At 39.0% G+C, this 20160-nt stretch overlaps 1 protein-coding gene across 1 annotated transcript in view; it reads right to left on the bottom strand.

Annotated features, from left to right (window-relative positions):
- Positions 1 to 292: 292 nt before the first annotated feature.
- LOC127568956 (bromodomain-containing protein 3-like) overlaps positions 293 to 20160 on the bottom strand; it is a 56738-nt gene continuing 36870 nt past the window's right edge. Inside the window, exons 6-11 of the mRNA XM_052013231.1 lie at positions 10255 to 10383; positions 7669 to 7854; positions 5058 to 5245; positions 827 to 1116; positions 589 to 693; positions 293 to 500 (exon numbers count right to left, since the gene is read on the bottom strand). Of these exons, the coding sequence (XP_051869191.1) occupies positions 364 to 500; positions 589 to 693; positions 827 to 1116; positions 5058 to 5245; positions 7669 to 7854; positions 10255 to 10383 (1035 nt within the window). The 3' untranslated portion in view covers positions 293 to 363. The remainder of the gene's footprint in view (positions 501 to 588; positions 694 to 826; positions 1117 to 5057; positions 5246 to 7668; positions 7855 to 10254; positions 10384 to 20160) is intronic.

Genomic DNA, 20160 nt, shown 5'->3' with positions numbered 1-20160 from the left:
TATTGTTCAATATTCCCTTTCTGGGTGAAAAGGCTGACACCTTAAATGGCCAATACATCAGATTTAAAAAAAAGATGAGTTTTAAATGGAGATTCAATGGGCTTTTTCTCCCCATGTCTGAATGAAAGACACTCCAATGCAAGTAATATATTGATGTGCACAAGATTTATTCCACTCATTATGGAGATTACTTCCAGCCTCCAATATTGTGTCAAGCAACTGTAGTTAACCATCTCAGTTTTCTGTAATGACTCCAATGATAAATACTGCAATAAGAGTCATTTTGAGCTACAGAGGTGGGAGACAGTGGTATTGGAGAGATTAAACATCTGGCTGCATTCATTTACATATGGAGGTTGACATCTAACCTGGTTCAGAATCACTGCTAAGTGAGGAACTAGAGTCACTACTGCTGCTGTCACTTTCAGAGTCTGAGGAACTGCTGCTCTCGCTTAATCTGGAAAATCCACTCATTCCTTCTGCAGGATCATTCTTCTGAGCTGTTAAAAACAGTTAAAGCATACTGAATCCAAAAGACAAAAAGGCTGAACAGCACATTATTATTGCATGAGCATACCAAGTACATACATGTTTTTGCTTGTTTCTTTCCAGAATTCAGATGTCCACTCACATCCTGTAATCTTTTTTCCAGCTCTTGTTTTTTCTCCAATTGAATTTCTTCCTTAGATCTTCCTTGAATTTCTTCCTTAGATCTTCCTGGAGCTTTCTTAGCTACACAACGTGACACCATCAAAAAAAGGAAAATAAACTATCCACCATGCTAAATACAAAAAAAATACATGCGAGGGAATTTTATACTCACAACCAAGTTTTTTTTGTTTCTTTCTTAGGCATGCCATGACATATCTTTCCAGTTCTTTAAGTGTCGAAGGTTTTAAAGTTTCAAAGTCAATTTCTATCTCATCTGGATTAGAGTCTCTCAAGGATGGCTCCTTTGACTGTATTATGTGGACGACACGACCCAGTTTGTCACCCGGAAGCTTATTTATGTCAAGACTCAATTGCCTCTTTTCATCATAAGTCATTGGCTTAGCATTATCCTCTTCTTCTGAATCACACAAAACAGGAGCTTTCTGCTTCTTTTTCTTTGAGTGCCTGTATAATTAAGTACATTCATTAGCAATGGTAGTAGTATTTAAACAGTCCTGCTCAATAACATTTGTACTAGAAATATTTAATGACTTGTTGTAAATGGGATATTAAAATTCGGTAAATACACCACCTCAAAAAGAATGCTTAACATAGAACAGTACAGCACAGAAACAGACCCTTCAGCCTACAATATCTGCATTGAACATCATACCAAATTCAACTAAATCTTCTCTGCATGATCCATATCCCTTCATTCCTTGCATATTCATGTGTCTAACAGCCTCTTAAACACCACTATCGTATCTGCTTCCACCATACGTCTGGCAGCCCGCTCAAGTCACCTACCACTCTGTAAAAAAAAACTTGCCCTGCACATCTTTAAACTTTCTCCTCTCACCTTAAATACATGTCCTCTAGTACTTGACATTTCCATAGAAAACCCACATTTGTCCAACATTTCTTCATAGCTCATACCCTCTAATCCAGACAGCATCCTGGTAAACCTCTTCAGCACCCTTTCCAAAGCCTCCACATTCTTACTGTAATGAGACGACCAGAATTGCACACAATACTCCAAGTGTGGCCTAACCAAAAGTTCTATATAATTGCAACATGAATTCCTTACTCTTGTACTCAATGCCCTGACCAATGAAGGCAAGCATGCTGTACACCTTCTTTACCACCCAATTTACTTGTGTGGCCATTTTCAGGGAGCTATGGACTTTGACCTCAAGATCCCTGTGTAAATCAATGCTGTTAAGTGTCCTGCCATTAACCGTATACTTTCCCCTCTCATTGGACCTCCCAAAGTGCAAGACCTATCACTTGCTTGGATTAAACTCAATCTGGCATTTCTCTGCCCATTTCTGTAACAGATCTATATTCTGCTGTCTTTTGACAGCCCTCTACACTGTACACAAGTCCACCAATCTTTGTGTCATCTGCAAACTTATTAACCCATCCATCTACATTTTCATCCAAGTACACACACACACACATATATATATATATATATATATATATATATATATATATATATATATATATATATATATATATATGAGACAACAGAGGTCCCAGCACTGATCCCTGTTGAACACCACTGATCACAGACCTCCAGTCATAACAACACCCTTCCACCACTACCCTCCATCTTCTATGGACAAGCCAAGTCCAAACCAAGTCACTGTGGATCTCATGCATCTTAATCTTCTGGATGCTTCATATCTTAAGGATAATCGAATGTCTTTTGGTCATCACTTAGAGTACCACAAAGCTACAACCATCTTGTAAGTGCTCAAGATGATGAACGTTACATTCTGTAATTGAAAACAATGTAATTTACACAAAATTGCCAATAGACTTCAAGAAAAATCTCAGCAACCAGAACTATGAAATTAGAGCATTACAATTCAGATCTTTGTTCTTTTTCTTTTAATCTGTTTTAACAGTTACTGGAGCAGCAATGCTAATGTCACACCTGGGACTTCATATATTTCCTGTCCAGTGGCTTATCTTTGTGACAAAAAAAAGAGGAAAAGAGAGCAAACAGTTGCATATTAAATCTAATGAATTAAAGATAAATATAATCTAGACAAAAAATGGAATAAAGAGGAGGAAGGAAAATGAAAATGGATTGAGAGAAAAAGGGACAAAGGTAAGGAAAGAAAAAGTTGGAAAGTAACAAGCAGAGACTGGCATTATTTTTGATATTTTAAGATCAGAGTTGGGTGTGAAGTACAAGCAGCAAAGAAGCACTGGCCTTCATAAATGGTACAGCAGAGCTCCCAATAGATGTGCCAAAATATTTACAATTTGAATTACAAGGCATGAGGACTAAGGTTCACATATTTTACTTTTCCCATATTTAAATGTTTGAAAAAAAAGGTGTGTTATGTCTAAATTTTGTAGCCCAACTCCTGAATTTTCACAGTGCATTATTAAAAATGTACAAATGGACATATGCAAAACTTTTTCTGCCACCTCAACCAGAATAGGCTTAATGGTTACCACTTTTTACACTCCGGTACATTGGTTGCAGCAATAAACTCACAAAATAACCTGTCATTGCAGGGAATGTCAGACTACATCTTGATACCGTTCATTTTTCAAAACCTATTGGAATCACATTTAAGATAAGAGCACTCAGCTCCTTATAATCATGTTTCTAAATTGAGTGCTTTATTTAGCATTTGACAGAGTATTTGTCATGTTAAGTATTCTTATTTTAAAACTCATGACAGTGCTCTTTATGGTTAGGAGGTAAATTGTCTTACTTGTTGCAGCATCTGGCTTTCCATTTTAGCCAAGGTTTTTCAATAGCAATTCATATTACAATAGATAGAGCAGAGTATTACATAATCATTCTCTCTGTGGTAAATGCATCATAGGTTATTTTCTTAATCACTAAAAAGAATTAAAAAGTTTAAAATTTTTCAAGTTGAAACTAATCTTTGCACTATGAAATAAAAACTGATGAAATCACATAGAATATCTGGTTAATTTCAGCACTTTGAAATGAGATTTAATTCATCTGTTTTTAAAATAGCTTTAATCCCTAACTAAAGAATTTTCATTGATACGGCATTAATTGCATCACAAAAGACATAACAAAATTCTTCACAATCCAATTTTTTTTTGGAAAAAAAATCACTGAAATAGGCAAACATGACAAGTTACTTGTCCCTAGGAAGGTTCCATAAACATGAATAAAAATTAATGACAAATAAATCCATTTAAAAGATATTGGGTAGGAGATAAATTTTGTATATTATTTTGCAAGAACTTCCTTACTCTCACCAGTTTTCATGACTTCTTGGGAATTTCTTAATCAACAAATATCAATTCAGCAATAATTAACTATGAAATTTTAACTAAGCAAATTACAATCACTGTTTATTCAAATATCACATGGGTGTTACCCATAAAATTCAGAACTGACCAGGCAACAAGTTTGTCAAGACAAACAGAGTGAACATTTCAGGTCAAACAACCTTCATCAGCACTGAGAAGGGACTGGGAAGGGAGAGAAAATGAGTTAGTTTTAGATTGAAGAAGTGGGAGGGTGATATATAGGGATGAAGGGAACATCTCAGAGGCCAAGGCCAGTGTGCAGTGGGGGGGGGGGGGGTAGGGGGTAGAATTGTCGGGGGGGGGGGGGGTGTAATCCCGTTGATGGATAATGGGGACTCAATATCGAATTCTACAAGTTCAGGTAATGGCTTTCTCCATCTCAGAAATATCCATTTCAGCTACAAGTCATCAAACCATGATATTTCTCTCACCACTAGCAGCACTGCCTGGCTGACTGGACACATCCTACAATCCTGCATTTTGAAACTTTTCATGTTTCTTTGTCTGTATTCTCACTCTAATTGTCCTCATTGCATTGCTTTTGCTCCATTTCTTCTCTAACTGCCCCTATTACCCATCAACTGAATGACCTCCACAACTTACCCCTACAGCAATCCAGGTCTCACTTTAGACATTTCCCTTTGCCCCACTGTCTCTGCAACAAAAAGAAAACAACTTGTTTTCCCTCTTTCCTAGTTCTGACAAACTGTTTTTGACCTGAAGCATTAATGCTGTTTCTCTTTCCTCAGATGCTGCCTGACCTGGTGAGTATTTCCAACATTTTTTGTTTCTATCTTCACATTTGCAGTAACTATGTTTCATGTTTTTTTTAAACAGTTGGTCAAATTTGATTGGGGCATGGATATACATTCAGTGCTTTTTTTTAAAAAAAGGGTTGTGCTTATGAACAAACATTGCCACTATATTTAAAAGGCAAGGTATATCACTGCCTAAACATTCTTTCCTAGGTTTCCTAACCTCCTTGCGTCGACCTCTTCCCCATCCTGTATTAAGTGGCACCATTTCCCTGGAATGGATCAGTGCAAGCAGTGTAACACAAGGTGGAAACGTGTATCAAAATCTGATTGTACCTGATTTCCAAAGAACCTTTTTTGGATTTCTTTTTCAGCGATTGCTTGGATTGCATTTTCTTCTGTTCAAAATTCTTTGATTTCTTTTTATCTTTCTTCTTCTTTTCCTTTCTAGTTCTGTTTCTTTTCTTCAGCTTAGAGAGTGGAATCCGTGTTAATGCCGCAAGCTGCTCATGTACTGCTTTCAACTGGCAGAAATAATAGAATTAATCATATATTGATGGACATCAAGCTGACTCTTGATAAGGCAGTTTCATATTTCACAGGAGGGGTTACAAAAGCTGTAGCTTTATTTTTAACTACTCTTTGTGTTACCTTTCCTTAGTGTCTCCACATAACTAATGCATTTTTCACAGGTGCATGTACTAATAAATCCTCACTGCACCCTCCATAACTTTGACATGCCTAAGATGCCTCAAATTCCATTGCGGTGCACACGATCTTCCAATCTTTTGGCATCAACCTGAGGTGGCTTTGGAAGACTGAAACTAGAATATGCATCATTTCTATTCTTACTTCAGGAACCCAGGATCAACCCAATCCAGACCTGGTGACACCTCTACCTTGAGTGCAACCAGTCCTTACAGTTCTTTTGATACATCTCCTCCCAATGATGTACCAGAAATTTTAATTAGTGCTGCTATCCACTTTTGTTACTACCTTACTTCAATACATTGTAAACAGAATTATTACATATCTTTTTTCCTTCCGTTTGAACCAAGTCTCCATTATTACACTAAATGTATCTCGTGTGGCTGTTTACGTCTGCAGTTCATTAATCATAGTTTTCATGCACGATACCAAAAGGTACATTAAATCCATCTCAGTTCATCTGCATTTCTCAAAATCCACACCACCCAATCCGATTTCTTGCTTTTCTAACTTCACTTAATTCTTACGCTGATCACTCTCCAGCCCTCTGCACCTACTCTCTAATACTTTATCTTGGTTCCTTTGCCCTGCCAAATTAGATTAAGTAGTCAGAATGGACAGAAAAGTTTCATTTAAAAAAAATAGGTGTGCAGAAGAAGAATTATAGTGCAGATTCAGGGCAATCTGTACCCAAATACCTAGGGATGAAAACAAATCTAGTTATGAATTTTGGATTGCATATTATTTTTAACAATGATATTATATATCTATATTTGTAAAGAGAGCAAAATTGCTAAAATAGATTCATTTTTTCCCTCCATCTTCATCCGACCCCCATTTACTTTATTGTAATAAAGAATTAGTGGCTGAGGTGCACTGGTGTCTTAAATTTCCTTGATAACATCTCTATCAAAATCTTAAAGCTGCCATTTGTTTCATCAGGAGGCAGAATGCTATTAATCAAGTCCTATAATACCCAAAAGATAAATATTACAAGAAATACAGTATTAAAATAATCATAAGATTAATAGCACTGCCACGTAGTATTTATTGGAACAAAAACATGGAGAGCTAAATCGGGCAGACAGTTTTGATCACATGTTGTTCAGTTCTTGCTCAGATTTGCCAGATAATTAACTGTGTCTTTTGCCATATACTGAAAACAGGCTGGCTACTTTGCTATTTTGGACACGAGTATTGTATGTAAAAATAAAAACTGAAAAACTTGTACAAATTCATTGCTGATATATTCAATGGGACCCCAGCTGTTTTGAGACCTCCTGCCTTAAGATCCTTGTAATTTCACACATCCACAATCACACCTCTGCTGTTTTGAAAGAAGTGATAAAACAAGTGATGCAATGAAACGTTTTTCATCAACAAACAATGGGCTAACTGGGTAGGTGGACTGAAGGTGGGAAGTGGAATCTGATAATCTAAATTTCCCAATTTTAGAGACAGGACATAGATTTGAGAAGTCAAATAAAAAAATGTTGAAAGATAGTGACAGAACTTAGGAACTAGAGCTTCATCTAATGATATATTAGAAAGTGCTGATATTCTTTGGAGAAAAAGAGAAGTAAAACAACTAAAGGAATGCTCTTAGCTGACAAAATATGAAGCATTAACAAATTTCAAGAGTGTGTACCAAGTCTCAAATCCATTAAGGTGGAGTACTGCATAGCTCATAAATACACGATCATCATAGAGTCAGAGTCATACAGCATGGAGACAGATCCTTCAGCCCAACTGGTCCATACCAACCAAGATGCTAATCTAATCTAGTCACATTTGCCCACATCCCTCTAAACCTTTCCTATCCATGAACCTGTCCAAGAGTCCTTTAAATTATATTGATGTACCTGCTTCAACTGCTTTCTCTGGCAGCTCATTCCATTTATGAACCACGTTCTGGGTGAAAAAGTTGCCCCTTTGGTTCCTATTAAATCTTTCCCCTTAACCTATGCCCTTTAGTTCTCAATTCCCCAACCCTGATAAAGAGTCAGAGTAATACAGTACTGAACAAAGCCCTTAGCCTAACTCGTCTATGCCGACCAAGTTGCTTATCTGAGCTAGTCCTGTTTGCCTGCATTTGGCCCATATCCCTCTAAACCTTTCTTATCCACTTAATACAACAGTCTGTAAATGGGGAAAGAATGAGTTGAGATAAATGGCATGAAGATGAGACAAATCTTTAATGAAATCCATTTAACAATATCCAAAGCACTTCTTTCCTTACCTGATCCTCAAGCTGAGCAAGACGTTTCTTCTGCTCTTTTCCTGAGCTTTCAGAGCTACTTTCAGCAGAGGAGCTCTCACCACTGTTTTCACTTGATGATTCAGTGATATGAGTTGTAGATTGCACCAAAACTGCACTTTTTACAGGATCCTCACATATTTTTGCAAAAAGCATCTCAAAAACATCCTGTGTAAGAGTAAGAATGAATGCATGTATGAGAGAGAGAGTGCGAGAAGACAGTAAGAGAGGTTAAGCAATGAAATTCTGAATGGCAGTTTATCTACTTAGCCCCAACAAATTGAAAGTAACACTAGTGATGAAATTATCACTTAGGACTCTATCCTTTCACCAAACTGGTGTTCTCAAATACATAAATCTCCATTAAATTAAAAGACATTTTGTGGTATAAAGCAACTATATGTACATATATATGTATAACCATGTATATTCACAGGCACTCTGAATATATCGTAACAATTAGAATGAAAGCTTCAGATTCAAGCTGGTGCAGCTTTGATGCAACAGTTGACCACAATTCACTTGCACATGAAAAATACATTGTTCTTGACATTAACATTAAATGTGTGGCTGCGCATTTCAGATCAAATTCAGGATGCAGATTGGGCTCTGTACATGGTGGAGGTGGTTACATCAGACAACCATTGTACTTACCTAAAGGGAGCAGGTGCAATATAAATCTTTACTTCTGTCGCGTTCTCACTTTCTCAGTTCAGAAAGCTTTAATGAGGTGTCTCTTCCCACCCCATTCCCCCCCCAACCCCCAAAGAAAATTAATTAATCACCATCAGTTTGGTTCTGTTCAGAGGGAGGGCAAGAGGCAGCTGTTGTTCCATACCTTCCCTTCCAACCCTGAATTTACTTTCAAATAACAGGAGTGGTGGAGTTGAGTGCAGATGGTGTTGCAGTGAGGAGAGAAAATGGAAAATGGTGCATGTGCATCTGTCGGTGTACAAGACTGAATGGAGTAAAATGCGTCTTGTCTCCTGCAACTTGATTATCAATTTGAGGAAAGACTGCCGATCCCACGTGATGCCTTCCCGGGGGAAGGTGAATCAAGAGACCAGGTAGACTGACTAACGTGTATGTCATGTATGCCCACACATACTGAATGAACGTGTTACCAGGCAGGGAGGTAGAAGATTGCAAGAAAACCCATAAGTATCTGTGTAGGAGTTAAAATTCACCCCTTCTGTAGTACAGGAAGAGCTGGAAATGGGTACCGGGGGGAAATGGATTTTATATTTTTAATAAAAGTGATAGACCTTGAACAAAGCAAGATTACACAGGAAAGGAACTGTTTCTCATGAGGAGGTTGATTTCCAAAACTGAGATAAACACTAAACTTTGCAAAGACAGGCTGTCCCTGGGTAATGAACAGGTTCCATTTCTGCAGATGTCTACAAGTTGGAAAATACACAAAAATCAAACATGGTAACCATACCTCCACAGTATTGTAATGAATTACATCAAATGCATGAGACTGATAAGAAAGAACAATTATTAAAAAAAGTAGAGAGCAAGTGAGCCAGACAGAGAGAGAGGAAACTAGTTCCACTGGTCGTAGGAATGAGCGCATGCATGTACTTCAGACTTCTGAATTTAATAATGTTATGGGATCTTGTACATACGTAGGGGTGTCCAGACGTCTGGTGTTCATAACCCAGGTATGGTCTGCAAGTATTTCAATTTTGTGGTGCCAGTATTAAAGACCAATGTATCTGATGGTCAAAACAAAAGCTCAAAATAGGGGATTGCGTCAAGCAGCGTGTCAATTATACGGACGAAAACAGTTCTATTGGGACTATTGAAGGGACTCTCAATTCCCTTCACACACAGTGGCAGCTGCAAATCAGTTTTCTAACACATTTCTTGAGTGAGATAGTAAGATGATGGGTGTTTAACTTATTTTGACAAAAATATTGTGACCCATTCTTCTGTAGATTATAGCTAATGAAAATTTAAAAAAAGCTTGGAAATCTGAAATAAAAACAGAAAATGCTGGAAACACTCAGCAGGTCAGGCAGCATCTCTGGAAAGAATTGATATTTCAGGTTCTGGATGCTTCATCAGAACTAGGAGAGAAAGATGGGCAGCACGGTAGCGTAGCAGTTAGCGCGATGTTATTACAGCGCCAGCGAACGGGGTTCGATTCCTGTCGCTGTCTGTAAGGAGTTTGTACGTTCTCCCATGTCTGCGTGGGTTTCCTCCGGGTGCTCCAGTTTCCTCCTACATTGCAAAAAGACGTACAGGTAGGTTAATTTGGGTTTAAAATGGGCGGCGCGGACTCGTTGGGCCGGAAGGGCCTGTTACCACGCTGTAAATAAAAAAAAATTAACAAAAAAAAAGTTAGCTTTCAGTAGCAGAGAAGGTGAGGGAAGTATGTGAAGAAAGGAAATATCTCAGATGGGATGAGACCAAATGAGTAAGCATAGTAGTAGGATTAAAGAGTTAGGATCAGATTACGCACCCTCATCTATATAATGTTATAACAATAGCAAGGCTGTGGGACCAACCCAGATTACAGATTGTAACTAAATTGTGTGCATAGATGCACTATACTCTCACCTGAAGTTTTCGGCCCATAGCTACTACTTCATGGTCTGGTGGGTTATACTTGTAACAGTTTGAAAACATTAATCTCACATCTGCTGCAAATTCTTCTTGATCTTTGTATTCTTGATTGCCCAATTTTCTCTTATAAGAAAAGATGGGAAAACAAAACCCTCAGAAAATCAAGTGCATCAAAACTTAATCCATGACAATTGTAGATGATCAAAGTCTGAATCCCCATCCCTGGAAATTTTTAGTTACTTTGACCAGTATTAGTAACACACCTTTAATGATCTATAAAAGAAACTGAATTCAAGGATCAGGATAATCAAATATAAATATCACAGACCTCAATACACTTTTTCCACATTAATGAAGAGTGCAATTCCACACCCACCTGACACATTCATGTATGAAGGCTACAGTTGACTCACAGCTTGGTGCCTATTACATGGTACAGGAGGGATCCTTGGAGTGAGTTGCACTTATTGGAAGCACAGAGCACTACTCTAATGAGTGAATATTTTTATGCATTTAGAGGAACATGTTAAATGCATTTTTAATCGAAACTTTTGAGTTCAGTACTAGAAAATTCAATAGGCCACGTCAAGCAAATACCTAGGAAATGATGTACAGGGATTGAATAAAATAAAATAATGCAGTCATAAAAGGCTAATTAACAAGTGTAGATGTATACCTGGAACAAGAGGAAAACAAAATAAAAAATGAATACACATCCTTATAAATGGCAGCCCACAGAATAAAAATAAACAAGTTAATTTGGATCAAGAAACAATCTGCTGGAGGAACAGCAGGTCAAGCAGCGGGATGGAGGAATTTTCGGTGGTTCAGGTCTAGACCTGCATCAGGACTGAGATTGGAGACAGCCGGTATAAAGAGCAGAGGGGGAGGGATGAGACAGAGGCCAGTAGGTGATGGGTGGACTGAGGAGGGGTGAAGAATGATGGACAGATGTGGGAGGGGGAGCACTGGAGTAGTGCTCTGTGCTTCCTATAAGTGCAACCCACTCCAAGGATCTCTCCACACCATGTAATATGTGAATCAACTGTAGCCTTGGAAGACAGAGGCAGGTGAGTGACAGGTGGCTCTTGTCTCTCTTAGTTAACTTGGATTACTGATTGCAATAATCACCAAATATTTAAGTACATGGAAATACATTGTGGGTTGTGTTGCAGAAATGTTTAAAACTGTTTTGTTAATGTTTAATTGCTAGCATTTCTGGCTATGCCAGCAATTACTCACCATTATTGCCAAGGAGACAATTAATAGTCAACCACATTGGTGGATCTGGAGTCACATATAGGGAAAACCGTGGAAGCAAGCCCTAAAGAACTAAGTAAACTGGAGGGATTTTTAACAAACATCTGATAGCTAGTTTCAGAAAGAGTTACCATGAGTTATTTAATTATATGAATTTAAATTCCCCAGCTACCAGTTAACGTGCCCTTCTGAATCAATGGTCTAGAACTCTGGCTGCCAGTTCAATTACTTACTAACTGCACAACTCAACAGTACTCCTAATGTAACTGAAAGTAAATCAAGGCAGAATCAACAAGTGTCTGTTGTCTGAAAAGGCAGACAGGCTACATCATTAGTTCAATATAAATAGATCAGTAATATATTTCCTCCAAATTTTTCTGACAGCAAAATATTTATTCATGATGACTGACTAAATGAATAATTCCAGCATGAACAACATTCACACTGATCTCCAATTTGAAATGGATCACATTTGGGGAACACGTCAATTCCAGAGTAGGTGTAGTCACACAACATTAAAAAAAACATGCGGAGGTCAGTCAAGTTTTCAGTTTAGATCAGGGATGTTTCATCCATTTTAATTAATGTTTGGCAAAATCAGGTAGTTTACTTGATAGCACAACTAAATTAAAATCAATAATAAAGACAAAGCCATATTAACATTAAACTTAATTTATTGTGTGTGCCCTGGCACTTTTTTCATAAAAACAATGATAAAAATATACATGGACACAAATATGCACATTTATATTTAAGATTCAGAAAGTCCATTTTTATAAAATTATGCCCAGCACTTTGAAACAAGTCTGCAGATATTGATGCTCTTTTCCTGACATTTTCTGACAACACAAAAATCAGGAAGAATGCTTCAGAGTCAGATAGACACTACGCAATGCCAACTCCAAATGAAAAAAAGACAGTCGCTAATTCTGGCCAGCATGAACACTGAATATGCTGGAGCTACAACACACAGATTCGCAGGGGCTGGAGTGAAAAAGATCTCCATAAGCTAATTGTGCATCATCTCTTGGTCTTCTAACCTTGCAAAATAGCGAACTATAATCACAAAGCTTTGGGAAAGTTACTATTTACGTTGAAGGTCAATAACATGCACGTTAACCCAAGTGATTCTTCACCCCAACATTACAAGTGTCTCATACAAGCACACAGCTGCTGCTTGCTACTTAGTAAATACTGAACACAAGAAAGACTTAAAGTTGCTTCAGACCCCTGCAAACAGAACACAGGTTTCAGGCTCACAACTGCTAATGTCTTGGCCGGATTTTTATTGAAGCATAACTTTAATTCTGAAACCAAGTATGGCATAATCCTGTTGGACAATGACTACTTCACTTTCTAGATTACCTTCTCAGTCACAAATTCAAGCTGTCAAAATCTTATCATCAAGACTGATCAAGGTGTTCAGTCTGAAATATTTCACTCAAAGGCATATGACAGATATTTTGTGAATGGTCCCCAATTTTCAACCAAAAGGCTCATAGCTTTAGAAAAGATGATCAATGAGACATTGGGATCAATTTTCAGTGCAAAACCCATTTGTTGACAGATTGCAAAATAGGCAGAAGGGAGATAAAGGGAACCTATGAATAATGCTGCATCATAAAATGAGAAAATCCACCAACTCCTTAAAAGCAGAATTGTGGCCAATCTTCATCATCATGTTGAATAAATGGCAGGGTTCCATGTGTGTATTCTTTTAAAATCAGGAGAAGTAGGTTTTGAGTCACAGAACAGCATGCAACTTCCAGAATGAGTACACAGACACATCACATCATTTCTGAAATTGGTTCTGAACTTCTTCGGGCAATTTGTCCAGAGGTGGAAGGACATCCTTAAATGATTTCTCCTGTTTTTGTTATTGTAGAATATAAAAATACACTTGCAGGTGGATTGCCTCTGGGCTTCCAATGAGAATGGCTATTTTTCTTAACAGGCTGTGCAAGTTATTTTAAAAAAACTTCTGGCAAATACTGGTTTTAAAATTTGAGTGTATGTGGTAGAATTTTGCTGCATTTTTTTGTGAGAGCCCATCTGCTTGATTCAGTGCAACCTCAATTGCACCAGTGCCCTAACAAATACAAGTGCTTATCCTTTCTCATACGTTTTCATATTAATTACTTCATAATTGACAGTGGAGCGCTCTCTAGAACCACAGTTTAGGTTTTTAAATTATGCAAGATTAACTGTGAAGGTGTAATAAAATCCAAAAGGCAATTTTATTAAAACTACACAAGTGACAACTCTGCATTATTTGTGGCCTAGTTCAGTTTTTACCATTTTTTTTCTAAAACCAAGTTCATTTCTTCCCCCCCCCCCCCAATGTTAATAGGAATATCTTTATTTTTCCAAATTTCTGCCAATGAATAATCTAAGCCTTTAGGATTTTTCTTTCATTTTTCCCCAAAGTATTCAAACATTAATTATAAAAATCTTTATGATTGTAACAGGTTGACATACAAGGACAAAAGAAATGGAAACACAATATGCCATTCAACACTGCGCTCTCCTTCCTGACCAAACCTGGCCAGTCAATAAGACCATGGCAGACCTTTCATCTTTGTGCCTTTTCCCTAAACTAACTGTATATCCACTGATTCCCTTACTAATTAAAAACCCATCAATCTCCATTTTGAATATACTCAGAGACCCAGTCTCCACAGTCCTCTTGGGTAGAGAATTCTGAGCAGTTGCTGCCTTCTTGGTGAAGAAATTTCATCTCATCTCCGTCCTGATTGACCGTTCTTTACTTTGAGATAAAGACCCTTGGCTTTAGACACCCCAGCCATGGGAAATACCAACTCCATTGTCTCCTGTCAAGCCAGTTATGAATGAGAATAGTATGACTATTGATCATTAGGTCACCCTCACTGACAGAACATGTGGATGAGCCAGCAATGAAAAGTTTCATTCAAAGGACACAGCTTATAGCAGAGAAATTTACAAGTGACAAAATTCCAGGTGAAATCAATTCCTGTTACAAATGTCTAGCTATAAAACCCAGTTAAAATTAGACAGATTTTGACCACTTACCTTGGGGGAAAAAAAAGCAGCATTAGTTTTACAAAGTTGCAAGGCAATCAAAAGCTTATGCAACATTGAAAAATTGCCATTAGTAGTATTGTTTAAGTGGTAACTGGGCACTATTGACATGGATCAACACATCAAGCAGCAAAGTCAAGATACAGTAAAGTTCTGAAAACACCTTGGGACTTTAGTAGTGCCAGACTAATGGATTATTCAGACACAAGAGACTGCAGATGCTGGAAGCTGGAGCAAAATGCAAGAAGCTGGAGCAACTCAGCAGGTTAGGCAGCATCTGTGGAGAGAAATGGACAGTCCACATTTCGGGTCAGGACCCTTTTTATTTTATTAATTGCCCTTTAATAAAGTCGATAACACTGGTAGGGCAGTTTTTAATAACTATTCCTAGTTGCCCTGATGATAACAAGACTTGACCATGCAATGGAATCGTGTCTATGCCAGACGGAGCATGAATGGTAGGTAACATTTTCAAAGGGTCATTTTGCCACCTGGATTATGGCACTGGCAGTTTATGGTCACATTTTCTTCTTCACTCATTTTATAATTTTAAACCCACAGTGACTGAAATCTATAAAGCTAATTTACTGGACCAATGCACTAGTAAGATGGGTAAGATATTAACAAAAACTCAGATTTTCTCAACAATTCTAGATATTATTGGGCAAGAGCATATTAGTATTGAGAAGCCAAAAAACAGATTATGTACATTTTATTGAAACACATAAGACTATATTGGAAAATTCCTTGTTTTCCTCAGATAGTTAATTCTACTGACATGAAACATGACAATGTTTTGGTATTCCATTCATGTTTCTATTTTTTTTAAAAATACAAACCTTCGTATTTTCCCAGTGGTCAGATATAATTTATAGCAGCCAATTAACCCAACAGCCACCATATCTTGGTGATGTTGGGGGAAACCAGAACACTCATGCAGGACAATGTGCAAATTCCACACGCTTGACAAAATATTTGGAGGATGGCCGCATCTTAAGGAATATTCTGTTTTGTCAAACAGACAAGCACAAGACTTCAAGGCAATACCCTGCCCTCCCCCACCCCTTCTGGTCTTAGCATTGGCACCTACCAGATATTAGAGACATAAGAGACTGATGTAGGAATCTGGAGCAAAAAAAACCCACTGCAGCAGGAACTCAGCCAGTCAAGCAGCATCTGTGGAAGCAAAGGGCTGGTCAACATTTCAGGTTGGGACCCTGTATCAGGACAGAGTGTAGAGGAAAGATAGCCAGTATAAAGAGGTGGTAAGGAGGAGTGAGACAGAGGCCGGAAGGTGATAAGTAGAACCAGGTGAGGAGATAGGAAGTGTAGGCTAAGGGAAAAGAAACCCGGGTGGATAGTCTGTGGGTGATGAGCAAAGGAATCAGGTGGGGGAATAGAGGTGGGAGGGATGGTAATGATGAACAAAGGGAGAGAGAACCTAGGTGGACTGGTATAAATGGGAAAAGAACACTGGGGGTGTGAGTCACCTGACATTGGAAAATTCAATGTTCATAGCATTGGGATGTGGGCTACCCAAGATTATATCATTGTCCAAACCAGGGACCACAAATAGGTCCACATCACCAAGACCAATGACAGGTACTGACAACTGCTGGACTGACCAGCACCTAATCTACTCTTTCATCTCAATCAGACTGGTCCCAAAACATCAGCATCAACAGAAGCACTACTATAAAGAGGATCAATGTTGAAGCTTTCAAAAACTCCCCAAAATTGTTTCTTTCAAGCAATATCACAAACTGTCAACTCCAAGTAGAAACAGCAAAGTGTCCAAGGGCTGTCCTGAAGTCTGACATAATTAGCATCTGTGATGAGAGTCTCAGATTCCCCATCAAGGACTAATTAAGAATGTCCAGGTGATCAAGGAACTAATTAACTGCAAACACAAGACATTTCTGGATTGTAAACTGCATCTTTCTACAAGGGAAAAGCAGCTTTGCCAGTACCTGAAGGCCATGGTCCAACATAGAAACTGAAGCTAAAGAACAGGTGGCGGCACAAAAGGTTCAGCAACTCACCATCATCCATGTAATCATGGATTCTTCAGTGCTATAAAGTATGATATACAGTATGACTAACGTATGATATACATGACTATGATAATTATAGAGGTGTCTTCCAGTTGCCACCACAGGGAAAGTCATTGTGATTGTCACCTCCTGCCAGAGACCCAAGAACTGCTTCCCAAATCATAGTGTGGAGTCCATCCATCCATCCAGAAGCAGAGGGACGTGATCATCAGCACAACTCCCAGAAAAATGCAGGGAGCAGCACCAGCCACTCTACATGGCCTTTTGCAACCCAACGAAAGCCAATGACTCCCTTAATTGGGATGAACTGTGTAACACCCTTCTCAAATTTGGCTATTCATAGAAATTGTCTCCATCTTATACTTGTACCAGGACAGCTGTGAAGTCAACCAACAGATCTACAAGTGAACCATGCTCAGTGAAGACTGGTGCAAAACAAGGCTACTTCATTGCCTCACTTTTCTCAAAATTTTCTCACCTCCAACAATCCGCAGGAGTGGAGCTAATCATCAGAACCAGTGGGTAGCTGTTCAGTTTATGACAGTTACACTCAAAAGCCAAGGTTACCCAAATCTCAGTAGTCAAGTTGCAGCATGCAGACAATGCTAGCACGTGCACAAGGTCAGACTGATTTCCAACTCATCACTGACTGTCACTGAAGCGTATGAAAGGATGAGCCTTACACTCAATATTCATTAAACAAAGGTCTTCTATCAACCTGCCCTGTTACAGCACACTACCCTCAGACAATAAAGGTTTATAGTGAGACTCTGGAAAACATCAACCACTTCTTTTATCTCAGCAGATATTGCTCAGCCAAGATTGACACTGATGATAAGATTCATCATTGCCTTCAATGAACCCAGCACAACATTTGGTTGATTGAAGAAAAGGGTATATGAAGATCAACATTTCAAACCTGTCACAAAACACATCGTCTAGGGGGCAGCAGTGATTCATGCACTCATATGCTTGAGACCCGAACCACCTACAGCAGGCACCTAAAAGCATTAGAAAAATACCATCATTCCTGTCTTCACAAAACCCTCCAAATTCACTGGACGGACAAACAAACCAACGTCAGCATCTTCTCCCAGGATTTTATTAATTATTTGGATGAGGGGGTATAAGGGTGGGTTGGTAAGTTTGCAGACGACACAAAGGTTGGCGGTGTTGTGGATAGTGTGGAGGATTGTCGAAGATTGCAGAGGGACATTGATAGGATGCAGAGCTGGGCTGAGAAGTGGCAGATGGAGTCCAATCTGGAAAATTGTGAGGCGGTACATTTTGGAAGGACAAACTCCAAGGCAGAGTCCAAAGTTAATGGCAGGATTCTGGGTAGCGTGGAGGAGCAGAGGGATCTGGGGGTTCATATCCACAGATCCCTGAAAGTTGCCTCACAGGTGGAGAGGGTAATTAAGAAAGCTTATGGGATGTTAGCTTTCATAAGTTGTGGGATCGAGTTTAAGAGCCGCGAGGTAATGATGCAGCTCTACAAAACTCTGGTTAGACCACACTTAGATACTGTGTCCAGTTCTGGTTACCTCATTACAGGAAGGATGTGGAAGCATTGGAAAGGGTGCAGAGGAGATTTACCAGGATTCCGCCTGGTTTGGAGAGTATACATTATGAGGAGAGACTAAGGGAGCTAGGGCTTTACTCTTTGGAGAGAAGGAAGATGAGGGGAGACATGATAGAGGTATACAAAATATTAAGAGGTATAGATAGAGTGGACAGCCAGTGCCTCTTTTCCAAGGCACCAATACTCAATACAAGAGGGCATGGCTTTAAAGTAATGGGTGGGAAGTTCAAGGGAGATATCAGAGGAAGGTTTTTTACCCAGAGAGTGGTTGGGGCATGGAAAGCGCTGCTTGGGGTGGTGGTGGAGGCAGGAACATTGGTCAAGTTCAAGAGGTTACTAGATAAGCACATGGAGGAATTTAAAATAAAGGGATATGGGGGAGGTAGAGGTTAGATAGTCTTAGGCGAGGTTTAAAGGTCGGCACAACATTGTGGGCCAAAGGTCATGTATTGTGCTGTACTGTTCTATGGTTCTATGATAATATCCCTAGCACTGAACCCCTAGTTACACTTGGTCATCTACCTTAGGCAGTTCACATCACTCGCATGCCTGGCACCAGACACCTGAAACAGACTTTCTATTCTAAGCTCTATCATGGAAAGAGACTACTAGGGAAAAATTTAAGGACATGCTTCAAGCTTCCTTGAAGAAATGCAACATCCTCACTAACTCCTGGCAATTCAAAGTGAAGTAGATGGGACTTTTATTCCCTTGGAGCGTTGGAGGCTGAGGGGTGACCTTATACAGGTATACAAAATCATGAGGGGGCATAGATATGGTGGACGGTCACAGTCTTTTTCCCAGGGTGAGGGAGACTAAAACTATAGGATATAGATTTAAGGTGAGGGGGGAAATATTTTCGACACAGAGTGTGGTGCATATATGGAATGAGCTGCAAGAGCAAGCTGTAGAGGCAGGTAAAAATACAATGTTTAAAAGACACTTAGAGAGGTACATGGACAGAAAAGGTCTAGAGGGATATGGGCCAAATGCAGACAAATAGGACTAGCTTGACATCGATGAGTTGGGCTGAAGGGCCCATTGCTATGCTGTATAACTTCATGACTCTAGTACTCAATGGTATTGAAAACCAAGTTGATGCAATGGAAGGACATATGCTCTTGTAAGCATTAAAAGGAGTGGGCCACCTCAGAAAACTACCCACCCGATCACCTTTTACAGTTCCCATATTGGCCTCATTACGCACCTCAGAACCCACAAAACCGAAATGGATATAGCCACCTTTCATCCCAAGGGACTGCTGAAGAGGGAAAAATATTGGGAAAGAAAAGTTTGTGACATATTCAGACCTTCAGAAGCTCTTCAATGTGCCACACAGGGAACTATTAAACAAAATCAAAGGCATGGATTAAGGATCAGTTAATGGACAGAAAAGTGTTGGAATAAAAAAGCAATTTTCACATTGGGAGGCTGGGACCAGTGGGTCCAGTTGGAGTGCTGCAGGGACCATTCCTGTGGCCCTAGATGCTTGCAACCTAGATTGACAATTTGGATAAAGGGAATTGAGGGTAATATCTCCAGGTGTGCTTAGGATAAAAAACTGGACGGCAGTGTGTGCTGTGAGGATGATGCAGAGAGGCTTCAGGGGAAAAGTAGATAGGCTAAGTTAATGGATGAGAACATGGCTGAATACAAATAGAAAATTGTGCAATCACATACTTTGGTTTAAAAAAATTAGAAACATTAAATATTTTAAAAATAGTGGGTAATTGAAAGGCAATAGCGTTCAGTGGATCTGGGTGTCTTTGTCCATGCAGCAAGCAATTAGGAACTCCCAAAAAGTTATAGTTTATTGCAAGGGAAATTGAATATAAAAGGCAGCAAGTTGTGCTTCAGTTATATACACAAGACCACATCTGGAGTGCTGTGGACAGTAATGGTCTACTTATTTATGGAATAATCCATAAAGCAGTTCAGGTGGTT

This window comes from Pristis pectinata, chromosome 3 (genome assembly GCF_009764475.1).
Source record: "Pristis pectinata isolate sPriPec2 chromosome 3, sPriPec2.1.pri, whole genome shotgun sequence".
NCBI lineage: Eukaryota > Metazoa > Chordata > Chondrichthyes > Rhinopristiformes > Pristidae > Pristis > Pristis pectinata.
This window is presented reverse-complemented; position numbering and strand designations above follow the sequence as displayed.